At 41.3% G+C, this 16,986-nt stretch overlaps 1 protein-coding gene across 2 annotated transcripts in view; it reads right to left on the bottom strand.

Moving 5' to 3' along the window:
* The window catches only part of LOC149545051 (RNA helicase, ATP-dependent, SK12/DOB1 protein), a 343,786-nt gene that overhangs the window by 274,218 nt on the left and 52,582 nt on the right, over positions 1–16,986 (bottom strand). For both annotated transcript variants that reach the window (XM_089795559.1, XM_089795557.1), the window contains exon 5: positions 5,494–5,572. In XM_089795559.1, coding sequence (XP_089651685.1) covers positions 5,494–5,572 — 79 coding nt within the window. The remainder of the gene's footprint in view (positions 1–5,493; positions 5,573–16,986) is intronic.

Here is a 16,986-nt window from a genome sequence, read left to right as displayed (position 1 = left end):
TAAAAATAACAAATTCAAAAAAAAAAAAAAAAAAAGTCGACAAATTAGGGCAATTCGAAATGATTAACGAATTATGCCACAAGGAAGAGGAAGTATCAGTGATTGCCAAAAAAGAGTGTGGAATCGGCAGAAAATGACAAAAATGGTGTGTTCTATGCAGTTTTGTGTGGGTTTCAGTGTTAATTTGGTCTTGGCGGCAAGGGGCGTTGCCCCTCGACCCCGCCGGGGTCGTTGCCCCTTGGACCTCCAGTTGTTGTGAATATCAGTCGAGGGAAGTCTGACCAGTTGATGAAGGCTTGGAGCTGCAACAGGCATGGAGTGTCTGTGTAATAGAGGCACTTGGAGTAGGTGTTGGCCATGAGACTGTTGTGGTGGATGCGTAGAGAGCTCGAGAGGAGCTAATCATCTAGTTGGAGGCAGTACAGCGACACTTGGCTCAGGGTACCCAGGAGTTGGAAACAGAGAAAGCAACACAAGTGGCTATCAAGGTCAGCTTCATTAAGGAGGCAGTATTGTGTTAGCAGAGGCTACAAGCACGGGACGAAGGTGAAAGTGATGTGTCAAAAGCATATTTATCTTGTTGTAATCAGCCTGTTAATATATTTTGTCTCAAATATTTTGTAATTATCGTCCGGAGACGACTTTTTCTTTTGGGGGGGATGATGTCGTCAGTAAATATCGTGTAGCCGACGGGTTGATGTCATCGGTAGAAACTGTCTCAATCAACTTGATTGTCGTCGGTGTTTTTGTATTCTATAGCTGACATCGTCGGTAAAGATTTTGTAGCCGACGGGTAAATAGTTTGTAGCGGACATAATGTTTGTGGCTGACGGACTCCTTCGAGAAGGTTCGGCGGATAGTATTTATACCCCGTCTAAGATCATTGTATATCATCTTATCTTGTCATATCTGATCTTGTAGTGTTCTGGCATATGCGAATATAATAAAAGGAGTTTGTTGTTCATGTTCCATTGTCTGTATGCGTTCATTTATTTTACTCGTACGATAAACAAAACAAAGTTTTTTTCTCCAAAGCTCTTGTTGAAAGTCTTCATCCAACGGAGAATTTTTTTCTGAATTGGCTCCTTGTCTCTGTCTTCTTGTGGGGACGATGTTGGCGTTGCTATGTGAGTTTTGGAGGAAGATGCGGCCATGTCAGGCCCCTTCTGAAACCTTCGATCCAGCCTCTCAAAGGCTCTCTCAGCCCATCCATGAATAACAGGATTCAACGTCTTTCAGAGATCTTTGTGACTTGTACTAACAGCCTTTGGAACACAGTGATGCAATTGTCTATCGTACCTGTTTGCTTTAGCTAGGCTAGATCTTTGAAGTTCAGTTCAAGATCCTTCCCGTCAAACTAGTCAATTACTTGGTCATGGCTGAGAGTGACCAATCCATGGTGCCACCACTCTTGCGCCACTTCTTCCAGATGGAGTGCTATGAACTTGATTGCTTCCTCTTTTGGCATCGAGTTGAGTTGGAAATAGATGTCTGCCTTCAAAACCCATAGTTGTGTAGTAATGGCTCCAGATCCATCAAATGGTGATAAGTTTACCTTTCCGATCTTTCTCCTAAGATCATTAAAATAACTACAATTTCACCCACCTGAATATCTTATTCTTAGATCAACATAGTCTTTGTAAGATATATCACCTTCCATATTCGCGTTCCTCCAATCTTCCCTAAGTTTTTCTTGCATTTCCTGAAAAGTGGGCTCTCTTTCTTTGTGTGGTGCTTCCGTCCTTGGAATGAAGATGGGTATCAAGGATCGAGAGCAAGAGGGTTGAAAGTTTGTCCTTCCCGAAATACAGTCATCGCTATGCCCATTTTGTTCTCTTGTTGTCTTTCCCTCGGCCAATTTTTGTAGTGTTTCATGCATAAGCATTTGGGTTTCATTCATTTGCATTTGGTTTCTGCTGAGCTCTCTTAAAAAATTCATGAGTTCTGTCATAGGATCCTGATGATCTGCCATTCTACCAATAGGTTATTTCGCCTTCTCCTTCGGGTATAAACTTGCATTCACTTCCATACGCTGGCAGAATCACTGGCTCTGATACAACTGTAATGTTTCGTTCGTAGTGTTGTACCCCAAATTGGTAGCCAATAACAGAAGCACCAAGTGATCCTACAGTTGCAGTTGGAGATTGGTTGAACAGGAAGGTAGGTATGGGCCGTAGGGGTATGTGTCCCTTACTCTTGTGGACAGAGAGTGTTTCCGCCACAACTTTTAGGACACCGCGTCCAAGATGGCTCTCTTGGATTGTTTGCTCAGACTAACGATTCTATATGGCTCTGAGGTTTGGGGACCTCATTATTGGAGTTGGATTGTGCCCTGATGGAGAGGGTTGACGACCTCCTCCTCAAATGCACCATCAGTGCCACCAATCTACTGCCCTTAGTATCACTTTGGTAGAGTTTGGGGCTCATCCTTTCGGGCTCGGGGCCATCTTTGATCATGTTTAGGCCCTTGATCTTCTTTGGTGCTTCACCAACTTGATTGACGGATGTCACAGATACCCCTACCTAGCTTACTGCTCCTCAAAGGCAATTGCGGCAGATGGCTCTACAATTTGGGCATGTTGTTGGTGTGCTCAGGGTGTTGCTCTTCTGAGGATTGTGGGGATTGACATCAGTGGCCTCCCTCCCTTCCAATACTCTTTGGACTCCCCTGCTCATCTTCTCCCTTCTTGGCAAGGGTTGAACAAGCATGTCAAGATAGATATTTATAGATAATACAAACTTGCCACTTCAGTTAGTCCACTAGGGGTGGCTTTGCTCACAGATGGCCCTCTATTATGAGATGTCTATGGATATACAAGATGGGATCTTTGTGAGCCCATCTTACCTTTCCCAGAGGTGGACTCATGCGCTCTGCATTTCCCTGGGGTCTTTTAGGGTGGGGTCACATTAGCTCCATATGCAAACTGATCACACATTGACAGGGACGACTACTTATGCCAGCTTTGTGATATGGGAGAGACTGAGACAGTTACACATTTTGTTTTCCGCTACCCCATTTATTACGAGATTTGTGGGAGGTTTTATTGCCTTTTCAAGGAGTATCAGTCTCTCTCATCTTGCTTCTAATACATTGACTAGTGGTGTCTATCTCTCTATATTCAAGAGTCTATGAGACTTCGGGACCACACTTTACGGATCTAGTCCCCATCGAGATGGCCCACGGATCAGCTCATTATATCATTTTTCTGAGTGACCTCTCATGCATATGGCTCCAAGCAGTCGCTTGGATCCCCTTCTAAGTACACCCATTTCATGAGGGGTGTTATCGACAAAAGTATAACAAAGCCAATGGGATTAGTTAGTACCCGAAAGATTGTGTGACGGTTGGCCCCTTTGGAATATATATGCATATCATCCTATTGAACTATGAATCATTATGATGGTTGTAATCATTATTGTATGCTCTGCTTACAGGAATAAAATCATATCTTACTCTGTGTCATATTCTAATCTCTGAAAGCAATAAATCTCTATTTACCCTGTGCGGTAAACAAGGGCCCACAAGAAATACACACAGCGGTGGCTTACCACCTCCAGTAGTTCTTAGAGATGACATACGGCCTCCTCTCGGCCTGTGTCTTATCCTTGTCCTTTGGTCCTTGGCTGCTTCTCTGCAATGGTGGACAGCTAGTGTGTGGTTGGTAGTTGTTCCTACCTCTTGCTGTTCTTTGCTTTTTCTTCTGGTTTTCCACAAACAGCATTTGGTGCTCTTGCTGTTGGCTGGTCTCTTTTGTTGTATCTTGGCAGTCCCATAGATCATCGTGGTCTCTTGTTGGAAATTAATAAAATTATTGTATCTTTAACTTCAATTTTAATGTTGTGTACTATACGATCCAACCGTACAAATACACACTATCTCGCAGTGTCCAGCAAAAATGCCCTCCTGACCACACCCACCAAACTATCATCCTAGAAACATAACTTATTGTCTTATCCTTGAAATCTCATGTAACATAGAAGATTCAGAATTTTCTTATAGATTTGATTTGTTTAGAGATTAAATGTTGCCTTAAAATTATTACAATAGCGTAGTGTTTCTTTAATGGTCATCTTACTCAGTTTATTAGATAGTTTATATTTTTGTCTTTAGTTTACAATTGTTTCTTTTAGACAAATTGTCTTTGTAAATGTATATAGAAGCTCTCATCTATCTAATTTCGTGTTTGTAAATCTATATAAAGATCTTTCATCTCTCTATTTATACAACATTGATTTACCATAACACAAATTGTGAGGAAATGACTTGGTGGCTGATGACAAGCAACCAAAGGAGGCCAAGGAGGATTCATCAGCACAGCCAATCTCTCAGGCTGAGGAATCGAGGGGAGAGAAGAGTGTTGCAGGTCCACAATGGATATGGTGACACCACAAAGCAAGTATAATATTAGCAGCTTGAAAAACATTGAATCTTGCTGCATTTGTTTCAGCAAGTATTAGATGTGAAGGAGCGAAGGAATTCAACGAGGCTGACGAATGTTTTGAGGTGATTCAAATCAATCTATGTCACCCTAATTCATTAAATAAAACCCAACGGGCAACAACAAGCCAGTGCAGCTATAACAAAATTCCAATCTTTTGCCCACTTCTTGATATCAAATAAAAAATTTCACGATATACTTTTCTAATGGTTACAAAATAATTAACCTTTTCACAAATATATGAAAAGCATATTTTTCATTCAGCAAGCAGAGACAAGTGAAAAGAATACATGTAATCTATAGTGTAACTATTCCTATGCTAAAATAAATAATTTGGTAACAATTGTGAGCCAAGAGGCTGTCCAGTGAATAAATAAGAATTCAAAAACTATTATAGCAAAATCACTAGGAAGGCACAAATCTCTTGTTTTAGAAAGTTAATTGTTGATAACGTATGCTTACTATACAAATGATACCAGGGTTGAGGGAAAACTCTCGAGTGAAGTCTTCTTGCAGATTAGATATGTATTTAAAAAACTACTTCCAGGTTATAAGTGGCTGTTCTACACAACTCAGATTATTGAATATCAGCTACCACCTTCCAAAATACTGAGGTGTTCCTTACCCAATTCTAGAACGTGCTTAGTTTCATTTTGACATAAATGAAAACAAGAAATATATAAAATTTTAAAAAGAAAGCTGATAACCAACTCTTGCAAAATGGATGGCATCATTTAGCTTCAAGCAATTCAAAGATAGACAATCAAAAATAACAGATGAAACATTTGATACTTCGGAGCAAAATATGTCAAATGCTTCCTAACCAACATAACACAAAACAGTAAGAACTCGCACATCTGATGCATCTTCGAAGTGCCACAAACCCACTCCTAGAAACCAATGGAAGCAAGCACACTCTCTAAGCCAGTTACAAAATTGATCATCAGGTTTCCTTCAAAAAAGAAATAATTTGAATTTCTCCAAAAGATTACAAAAATACAAATAAACTTTTGTGCTATGCAACATTACAACTGGGAAAGTACTTAGCACTTACCTTCATCACTCTCCTCAACTGGAACGTTTTCTTCCCACGCTTTCTTGAATAAGTCATCAAATTGCACTGATAATCCATCCTAGTTTTTTTTAAATGACAGCTAGTAAGAAAACATGAAAGAAGTCCAATTTATTGTCGACAAAAAGATAAAAAGAATACAATCAACCCAATTAAAAAGAAATTTGCTTCAAAATAAAAAATAAACAAAAGAATATATTTTGATGATTAAAAGCTTGTGCAAGCCAATAAACATCTATCATATCTTTTTGAGTAAATTTTTAATTGACTATCATAACCATTCCAAAGCTTTCAATTTCATCAAATTTTATCATATAGAAGACAGAAAGAAACAATATTCATTAATACATGACAAAAGCAATTCAATGGAACCTGTTTTTTGCACTCAAGCTTATCAAGGCTAAGACAAAAACTGGTTAGTGCTCATTATGTATCATTTATCTTGAATAATGTGCAATTGGCATGCCCCGTGACATCTTATAAGAATCGTCCTTCACTCTTGCAAATTTCATTGTTGTTAGCTAGTTCTCTCCCAGTAATCCAGCGATATTAGTTTTGGACAAACATGTTCCTTATAGTAGCATAAGCTATTTCATTGGTATTCAATGATGATTCACACATACAATTCATTTTAGTTGGCTTAAAATTTGATCAGTCGCACTAACAAAAGGTTTCCTATGGCTTGTAATAGTGCATAAGTAAAGTCAAATATTGATAATCAAGAGATTTTAGTCAGATCCCGTATATCCTCGTTGATTCAAAGCTTATTGAGTGGGAGATATCTTACATAGCAAGCAAAAATGTGATATTTCTATCAAGATTCAATTGTGTAGTTTTCGAGTCAAACTGACTGACCCATGGTTCACAACAACCCCTCTCTCATAAGGCTGAATGCAACACTTGGGCTTCATTGCATCTAGGTCATATTCACAAAGGTGAAGCATTGGGCCTCCTGGGAAGTCACCCCTCGTACTACTTCTTGCAACCTTTTGACGCATTGCCCCATCGCAAATAGTCTAATAACCCCAATGGTTTATCCAACCTCCAATGTTTGCGTTTTTGAATGATTTGGTTTTGTTTTGCAATTTTAATATAAAAAATAAACTTTTTTTTGCCAGGCAAGATTAAACAATGGAATTCACAAACGTTTAAACTACTGGCTGGGTGCAATATCATATAAGTATGCAAACAACTATGATCATACCCAAAAGTTCAGCAGTTCTGAAAATAATCGTTAAGTCTGGAATTTTTATATCAGCAACCAAGGTGGCTGGAAACTACCAAATCCAGCTGGAAGGAAGCCTTGTTGCAGCAATGTATGAGCATACAGATAGCAACTGGTAATAACCTCAATGGCTGCCCACAAAGAGTCTGGAAAAGCTCTTTAAAACATCTGCCTTACAAACCCTTGTTACCGTATCAGTTTACTATTCTCAGGCACTGTTGTGTTTACCGTAGCAGTGACGAATCTGTCAATGTATGCTTGTAATCTGATATTAATGGCTGCAATTAACAAGCTAAAGGTCTGAACCTAACAGACATTCATCAAACCCTTGATGTATTTGTTCAATTTGGCGTAGTCTATATCAAGCTCTCTCAAGCAATAGTTCAGCTGGTCTTCCACAGCTTCAAAATTACAAAGGCAAAGAAGAGTTTTCGTTCTCAAATGCACAAATGGACTGAAACCCTTGGTCTCAATGCCCAATTTCCAAAATCACCTAATAGCATAGTCAACATGATCATCAATGAGTCTATTTGTTTTTATTTTTGACCCTTTTATAACTTCCCCAAATAACTGGATCTCACAGGAAACACTTAGTAACATCTGAGATCCACTTTGGGATTTTAATGAATACTTGGTTATTCACTTATATCTCCCCTTTAAAATAACGCTTTACCATTTATTACAAAGTACACTTTTAAAAGCACTAAAGTTTGTTATATGCCAAATATGCAATTGATATCACTAACAGTAACCATTCACTAATGTCTTATAGCATGACTCATTAAGAACAGAAGAATATAGTAACACAGAAGTACACGCAACACATTCAATGGCAAAATATTATTTTCATTGATAGTACTGAAGTATCCAACAAGTATCCCAAACAGTGTTTAAATCCCCTACATATACCATTTCAGCTTGGTTAAGAATACCAAAGAATGGCAACCATCGCACCCCTTTGGTACAGCTAATTTATTATAATCCATAACAAACAAATATAAATCACCTACAATATCCCCCCTCCCCAAAAAAAAACAAAGTTGTCGTCTTCCAGACAAACAACAAAGCAAGAGAACTAATCTGTAGAAATCTTCCTACTAGGACGGGTGAAAGAACATACTTGGACTAGTTGATGTGATGGCCCACAGCAGCTGGTGTCAAAGGAGCTTAAAATCTCTCTCGGCAATTAATTGCTTTGCCGTTTCGCCTGCAAGAGTCTCAGAGCATCTATTGGATGTTTTTTCTATTAGTGCTAATTTATCCTCTTTCTCTACTTGTATAGACCTTTCTAGTCCCAACTCAGCTTCCAACTCTTTAGCCTGATCTCCAAAATAACTCGCTCCTCTTCTATCATAGTAGTTTCCTAAGTGGCTTTATGAAGCTCCAAGAAAGTAGCTTCAAATGTCCCCTCCATTTGTAAGAGGGTGTGCATCATAACCATGTGTTTTGTATGAGTCTTGAGAATCTGTGGTTCCCTTCATTCCAGCACACGATCCTCCATCTCAATACTTGGCCACCCTGGCTCTATAAGAAGCTCCCTAAAATCGTTATAGCACCCTTCCCTCATGAATTGTAGCAGTGCCTCAGCTGCCAAAACTATGGATCCCATGTCTCTAGCAAGTAAATTTGCAAATAAAGTAATTAAGTAGTTGTTAGGAGAACTTCTAACAAGGGTCTCGTCAGTTGGTATTAATAACCAACTTGTGCACTATATGTAGTACGCTTGGGTTGAGGAAGGAGAAGACCATAAAGAAATTTTCACTGTTAAGGGAACACCTTACCTTGAAAATTTATCATGTACAGAGGAAACTTAAGGAGTGTATAGACACAAAAGACTCCTTTACTAGATTTGTTTATTCTAACTTAAATGAACTAGAATTAGCATTCTATGACTTATGTGCATTAGTCAGCATATCCGAAGCAGTCAAGGACACATGGGACAAAGAATTCACCAATTTGAAGAGGAACTTTGGCGAGTGCATGGCACTCATCAACAATCAGCAAGCTTGATGTAGAAGAAGGTAACAAAATTTTGATATGTATATAAGTTTTGATTGACCTTTGCCATTAATGTCAAAGAGAGAGAGTACTAAGGAAAATTGTAAATTGTTGTGTATACTTTATGGTAAGGAGTTATAAGTAGGATAAAGTATAGTGAAAGGGGGAGTAAATACGAGTACAAGATGGTTACACATTTTTGAAGATGATCCACAGAATTTGAAATTTTCACAAAGCCACAAATTTTGAAGAATTTTGTAACTTAGCCAATTTTCCTACATGTAGCCATCAATGGCAAAGGGGGAGATTGTTGGCAATTTGGCTAGGAGGATATGTAAGGATGACTGACATAGGGTTGTCATTTATGGCAACAGATACCTGCTATGAAGAAGGCAAAACATAATACTAAGTTTTGGATACCTGGACTTAGAAAACTGTCTAGGTATAATTCAAGAAAACAGTGAATAGTCAGCGTATTTCTTTTGCATGGTTTACTGGAGGCACTTGAGCTTATGCACAGTTAAGGGAAGGAAGTATAGGATGTAATATGCACGTGGTTAACAGCGCTTAAGGATATTCAATGTACAGACAAAGTTATGGCAAGTTTCACAGGTACATGTTATACAGGCAGAATGGAGAAGATAACAGAGTAAAGGCATTTTGGTTAAGGGATTGTTTTGGTTTACCAAAACAATGACTTAACAAAGTTGGGACGATATTGTGGATTGTTTAAGGTCAAATGAAATATCGTTGTTTATCCCAAGCAATTTTTAGGGTCAATGCCACAGACCTCATTGTTACTACATTGTTAGCCATATAATGCAGTAATTCAATTTCGATGGATTTACCTATAAATGTCAAACAAAGGCATCATAGATACTGAATGTCACAATTAATTTCGGTTTTGGAAATTTATTTTGATTTTTTCTGCACCAACAATGACCTATTTTTCTATATTTTAAATAGCTGATGAAGATATATAAATTCATTTGAAATTAATTTTCTAAAAAAAAATTTCCAAAAGTTGCAAAAATAAATCTGATTGTTTATTTTTTCCGGCGAAACTTTATATTTATATCAATAATAACTGGTTCAAAAATGGTTGATTATTACAAACTTATGCTTATCCTTGAATACTACTAATTTTCCTCCAAAACATTTAATAGTAACTACATGCTATTAAAAAAAGTTAACAAAAATAATTTATTAATTTTTGCGGGTCACTTGAAGAATGCAGGCAAGAGTACTGCAGCCAGCAGAGAGACGATAAACATGAAATCCAAGGGTTATATTTACTTGCTGTTCATTTATTATAATTATCATCCCCTGACATAATCTAACAACATATTTAATTCCTATGTTCTCTAAATTGATTTTCCATCACGAGTTTTATAGATCTGCAATATGTGAGCACTCAGATACATTCTGATATTCCATTTTGCTAATCAGTATTATGGTTTGTTGAAGATGGTAGCTGCGATAGAGATCTTTATCTCTGGAAATATGAACGTTATTACCATTATTGTTACGTTCAACTGAACAGGACACTTATGTTTAAATTGTAATATTGAATGTAATGACATGTGTCACTCACATACATTGAGGCATGAATATTCGAAGAGTTATTATTAATTATAGGAGTTATAGGGATCTCAAGAGACCTTTCAGTTATCGTGTGAAGAGTCTCTCCTATTGTTATATATTTGCATCATGCAAAGGATATTGTACTCTTGAACATTTCATTATCAATAAAGATATATTTTTGTTGTGTGGCTGGGTTTTCCCCTTCATTCTCGAAGGGTTTTCCCAGGATATTGTTAGCCAACTGGATGGTTCCGGCGGTGTTGTCTATTTTGTAGCCGATGGGTAAATAGTTTGTAGCGGATGTAATATTGTGGCCAACGAACTCCTTCGGGAAGGTTCGGCGGTAGTATTTATAGCCCGTCTGGGATCTTTGTAAATCATCATTCATCTACTATTGTGAATATTATTCTGCTATTCTATTCCATTGTCTATATGCGTTGATTTCTTCACCAGTACGGTAAACATTTGGCACTGTTGCCTTATGAATCTAGAAGGTGGTAGGAATGAAGATTAATGTCAAATCAGCTTAACAAGGATCGAAATAAAGCAAAGGGAAAAGATGGAATCCGTACTGCGCAAGAGAATTTAATTCTGGCACAGCAAGCCAAACGCCGATGGAGATTTCAGAAGATTGCCGACGGACACCGGAGCCCGGAAGAATTGCTGGAGGAGACTCGGCAGCGGGTGGAATTGGTGGAAGAAGCATGGGAGGAGTTCTTGAACTTGTGTTCACCGAGGGAGGAAAACTCGGACGGAAGAGCATCAACTTGCACGGCTCGTAGTGCCGACGGAGCACGAGCGTGGAGTGACCTCTTCGTCCAAGATAGACTTCCGCGGGAAACAATTTCAAAGGATCCTTCTCCTTTACCAAGGTTCGCAGCTGTCAACACCTCCGGTGCGGGAGTGCAGACCTCCAGCGTTGTGATGGCGGGACCCAAAGAAAAGCTGCCGAAATTTGAAGGCGATGGTACAGCCGACCCCATCCGACATTGTAAGACATGTGAGATGATCTGGTGGGCAAATGGAATCACAGATGCCGACGAATGGGTCAGGCAATTTTCGGCAACCCTACGGGGTGTCGCAATTGATTGGTTTTCGGATACGGATCCGCAAAAGCTGGATACCTGGGATAACGTTAAAAAGGAGTTCCTGGCGGAATTTAAACTCTTGCGGGACGATAATGAAATCGTAGCAGAGATTTTCAATACAAAACAGGGAAAGCACGAAACTGTCTGCGTCTACGCCAGGAGATTAAAAGACTTAATAAACAAAATGGAAAGCAAGCGAGCGGACGGATTGCAGAAAATATGGTTTGTGGACGGCCTATGCTCGCAGTTGCGGACGAAAATGAAAATTGTGCCACCGTCATCATATGTGGACGCTTATAACAGAGCACTGGACCTTGAAAGCGCGCAAAAGACGAAGAAGAAGAAAACTAGCTCCTCTAACTCTAATGACGATGAATCTGCTGGAGATGATAGCAGCGACAACGAAGGTAGTAGCAAAAAGGTTCGTGCCTTACAGAAAGATATGGTTCGAATGATGAAGGAGTTTAAAAATATGTAGAAGGAGCCAAAAGGTAGTGAACTGTGGTGCACAGAATGTAAGACCGACGGTCATACTAAAGGATCGTGTCCGAAGAACCAATTCTATGACATTTGTCAGATCATGGGCCATTTGACAAAAGACTGCACCTTTAACATAAAAACAAGAGGATCTCCGCAGGTGCTTCTCACACAGGAGGCTTCCCCGCCAGGTAGTAGCGAAAACACGAATGCCGCCGGCACTACATCTGGAGGATACAGGAATAATCGGCATGGACAGAATAACAACAATAATAACAATACCAATACGAGCAAAAGCCGGATCCAGTATGATGCAACCGGACGGCCGATTATTCAGTGTCGCGCATGTAACTTGTGAGGGCATTTTGCACGGGAGTGTCCAACAGCAAATAAACCTCACCTATTGTGCGATGGTGCGGACCCGGCGATCACGACGACTCAAAATGTCCAAAATCCGGAGTGAACTTGATCACTGTTGGAGCGGATGAGGAAGAAGTTCTGGCAATTACGCGGCAACAAGCAAAAGAATACCCGGACCCCGCCGAAGAGAAGAAGAAATTTGCAGCAGCGCGGGCGGAGGTTGGAAAAGTATCCCAAGCAGTAACACCTCCGGACACCGCCGGCACTTCAACGAGGAATTCCGCAGAACAAAACATAGTACGACACATTTTGCAAACGGAGGTGCAAGTAAAGGTAAGTGATTTGCTTCTCACCATGCCTCAACTTCGATCTGCTCTTTCAAATATGGCAGAGAATCAAGCCTCGAGAAGGAAAAGTCACCGGGAGAATCGAGTCGACGAAAAGAAAAGGAAATTGTTACAGGAGGAGAAGATCAGATGTTGCTCGCGCTGACATCCAGATGGCACCCTGCAGTTGTCGAGATGGGGATACTTGGACATGTTTTCACAGACACCATAGTTGACGGAGGGTCTAGCGTAAATGTATTGCCAGAAGAAACTTGGAGGAAACTTGGACAGCCGACATTGTGGCCTCCAAGATTTCAGCTGTTGACTGCCGATCAACATGGCATTAAACCATTGGGTATTCTCATGGCACAGCCGGTAACCATTGGCACCCAGCCGTTCCTGATGGATTTTGTGGTGATTCCATTGAAAAGGAAAGGCTATGACGCCATCCTGGGCCGCGGGTGGCTTATCGAAGCAAGAGCTCAACACAACTGGAAGAAGAACACTTTATCCCTGGAAAGTAAAGGCCGTCGATTCGTCATTGATCTGCATACCCAAATGGTAGGGGAAGAGGCCCTGTCATCAAATTCTGAGGGAGAGGAGGACGAAGGTAGACAACGGATGGAACCGGATCAGGAGGGCGTCCTCCGATTGGACGGGGGAACAACGGATGACGACTTGGATTCCGTCAACGATCTCTACCACTGGCAAATGGAGGACTATGAATTATTTCACAGCTGCAATGTTCTGTCAATTGAGAACGAATATTCGAAGGAGTTTAGTGAAGTAAAGGAGGGGGAGGCACCATTGGATGTTATAACCGCCCATGTATTCAGTGAAGGAGAGACAATCAAGTATAATGAAGCTACGCTGCAAACGATGAATTTGGGGGACGAGGCAGTGCCGAAGAACATATTAGTCGGAGATAATTGGGATCCAGTACTCAAGGCCGCCGCATTCAAGATATTTATGGACTACAAGGATGTGTTTGCATGGACATACAAGGACCTCAAAGGAGTACCGCCAGAATTGTGTGTGCACCGCATCCCGTTGGTGGAAGGAGTTGTACCTGTACGAAAGTGACCCTGCAGGATGAACAAGAACTATGCCGCACGAGTTACGAAGGAAATCAACCGGATGCTGGAAGCTGGCATTATCTTCAAGGTACAGACCAGCGAATGGGTGTCACCGATAGTCATTTCATTAAAGAAGGATACTATTCAGATCCGGATATGCGTTGATTTCAGATGCCTGAATGCAATGACGATCAAAGATCCTTTTCCGATTCCATTCACAGATAGCATTCTGGAGGAGGTCGCGGGACATGAAATCTACTGTTTTATGGACGGATTCTCCGGATACAATCAGATTTTTATAGCAGAGAAGGATAAGTTGAAGACAACGTTTGTTGTCGAAGATGGGGTCTACGCGTACAACCGGATGCCTTTTGGGTTGTGTAACGCGCCGGCCACATTCCAACAAATCATACTGCATATCTTCGAGAGGATGTCTGTGGGAAATTTCAAAGCCTTCTTGGATGATTGGTCAATATTTAGCACGGAGGATGGACACCTAGCAGTACTTGGTGAATGTATGGAGAGATGTCGCAGAGCCCGGCTAGCGTTGAATCCAAAGAAGTGCAGATTCATGGTTCCGCACGGAAGACTGCTCGGATAAATTGTTTGTAAGGGTGGGTTAAAGACGGATCCCAACAAGGTGAGTCATTCTTGAAATGCAGCCATCTACTAATGTGACGGAGGTAAAGCCTTTTCTCGGGCATATAGGTTATTACAGGAGATTTATTAAAAAATTTGCCAAGGTGTCCTAACCGTTAGATAAGCTAACCTGCAAGGAAGAATCATTTAGATGGGATAAAGAGTAGGACGACGCATTTGAAGGGCTAAAGGTAAGACTGGCTACGGCACCCATACTGGCATATCCGGACTGGAATAAGGAGTTTCATGTTCATGTGGATGCCTCCAACTATGCGATCGGCGCGACCCTGGCACAGACCGGTAATTACGGACTGGATCATCCAATATACTTTGCCAGCCGGTTGCTCTCAAAGGCCGAGCAGAACTATAGCACGACTGAAAGAGAAGCGTTGGGAATGGTTTATGCTGTGCAAAAATTCCGTCATTATTTGCTTGCTACACCGTTTGTGTTTTATGTTGATCACCAGGCCCTGTTGTACATGATTAATAAACCCGTCATCCAAGGGAGGATCAGCAGATGGCTACTACTGTTGCAGGAATTCACTTTCAAAATCATTCTCCGGCCAGGAAAGAAACATGTTAGTGCCGACCACCTGTCGCAGATCAAAACAGGGGAACCAGTGGAGGGTGTGAATGACGACTTCCCTGACGCACAGTTGTTTCAGATTGGGGTACTGTCGGAATGGTACAGGAGTATTGGCGAGTACCGTCAACAGGACAATTTCCCACGGGGATGTCACCGAATAATAGGCGCAAGTTGATAATCAGGAGTCATACGTTTCAATTGATCAATGGGTTGCTCTACAAAATGGGGCCGGATCATATTCTTCGGCGGTGTGTGTTGGAAGAGGAGATACCGCAAGTGTTAAAAGAAGCACATGAGGGTCCTGCGGGAGCACACATGGGACCCGACACCACTGCACGGAAGATATTACTCGCAAGTCTCTGGTGGCCGACGATGTACAATGATGCGCGGGAATGGGTTGTCGGATGTGACACTTGCCAACGGGTCAGGAAGCCGCTGAAGAGAGATTTCATGCCACTTCAACCCTCTCATGTGCAGGAACTTTTTGAGAGATGGAGACTAGATTTCATTGGACAACTGAGGGTGAGCAAGACTCAAACGTGCCGATACATCATTGTTGCAACGGAGTACCTGACCAAGTGGGTGGAGGCCCGTGCGTTACCAGATAACTCGGTCGTTAGCACCGCAAAATTTATTTATGAACAGATCATCACAAGGTATGGAATCCCGTTACAATTAACAAGTGATAGGGGAGGTCATTTTGTTAATTATGTTATTCGACTACTCACCACTCAGTTCAAGATTTATCATTCACTATCACGTCCGTACTATCCAAGAGCGAACGAACAGGCAGAGGCCACCAATAAAATTCTAGTATCCATCATCTACAAATCCTGCGCAGTGGAAGGTGCCGATTGGGAGAACTTACCCGCTGCCCTGTAGGCTTACCGCACGGCGTACAAGGTGACGACAGGGCACACACCATTCCAGTTAATGTTTGGACAGGAAGCAGTGGTTCCAGCAGAATTCATAATTCTGAGTCTCCGAATAGCGTTGGAAAACAAGTTGGATGATGACGGAAGCTTACAAGAGCGATTCAATAATTTGAATAAACTGGAGGAGAAATGGTTGTTGGCACAGTGGGCGACGGAAGTGGCACAGAACAAACGCAAGCTCTGGCATGATAAGCATCTAAAACGTAGCAGATTCCAGCCGGGACAGTTAGTATTGAAGTATGATGGCCGTAATGAAATCACGCCAGGAAAATTCAAGGTGCGATGGGTTGGACCATATCAGATCCGAGAGATTGGCGACGCTGGAGCAATCAAACTGGCAACCTTGGATGGACAGGAGACGGCTCAATCAGTTAACGGATCTAAGTTGAAACTATATCATGCAAGAAAGTTCTCGCCGTCATTGAATCCTCCGTCATCATTACCGGATTCTCTCGCGGCAATGCCATCTGGATGTACCTCTGTTATTTGATTTTTTTAAGAAAAAATAAATAAATAAATTTTTTTTTAAAATTAATTAAAAAAATTAAATTTTAAATAAAAAAATTTTTAAAAAAATTTGGGGGCCCCGCTGACAGAAAGGCCCGCTGACTGAAAAGCCCCGCGGGCAACAGCCTGTCCACGGGCGAAGTCAAAGACCCCATGGGCAGCAGCCTATCCGCGGGAGTGAAAAGGAATGTCCCCGCGGACAATCTGTCCGCGGGTTGTTAAAAGCCTCGCGGGTAGCTGTCCACGGGCATAAAACTTGAAAAGTTCTCCGCCAAAGAAAGCCCCGCGGGCTTAAAATCATTTGCTCTAAAAAGTTATAACTCTCTCCGCCAAGGAAGGCCGTGAGCTCCAAAGCATTTTCGCCATACGACTCCACGGGTAAAAGGAAGAGGACCGCGGGCATAGAACTTAGAAAACTCCTCCGGCCAGCATACTTCTCCACGGGAATACAAGATTTCGATGTTTTTTCCACCCGCTGGCTCTAATCAGTAGCATACACAAACCTTTTGGAGGTCGGGGAAGTAATAGAACAAGGTCCATCAGGAGCATGTTGTTTTTCGCAGGCGCTTTCTTGGGTTTTCTCTGTGCTTCAGTTGAACAACGTAACTGGCGTCGGCATACGGGGGAAAGCTGTTCTCATTTTTCGAGCAATTGGCCATCATTCTTTTGCCGTT

The sequence above is a fragment of the Cupressus sempervirens genome, chromosome 8 (assembly GCF_028749045.1).
Source record: "Cupressus sempervirens isolate cs-2001-9-10 chromosome 8, ASM2874904v1, whole genome shotgun sequence".
Lineage (NCBI taxonomy): Eukaryota > Viridiplantae > Streptophyta > Pinopsida > Cupressales > Cupressaceae > Cupressus > Cupressus sempervirens.
The sequence above is the reverse complement of the archived record's forward strand: the minus strand, read 5'-3'. Positions and strand labels throughout refer to the sequence as shown.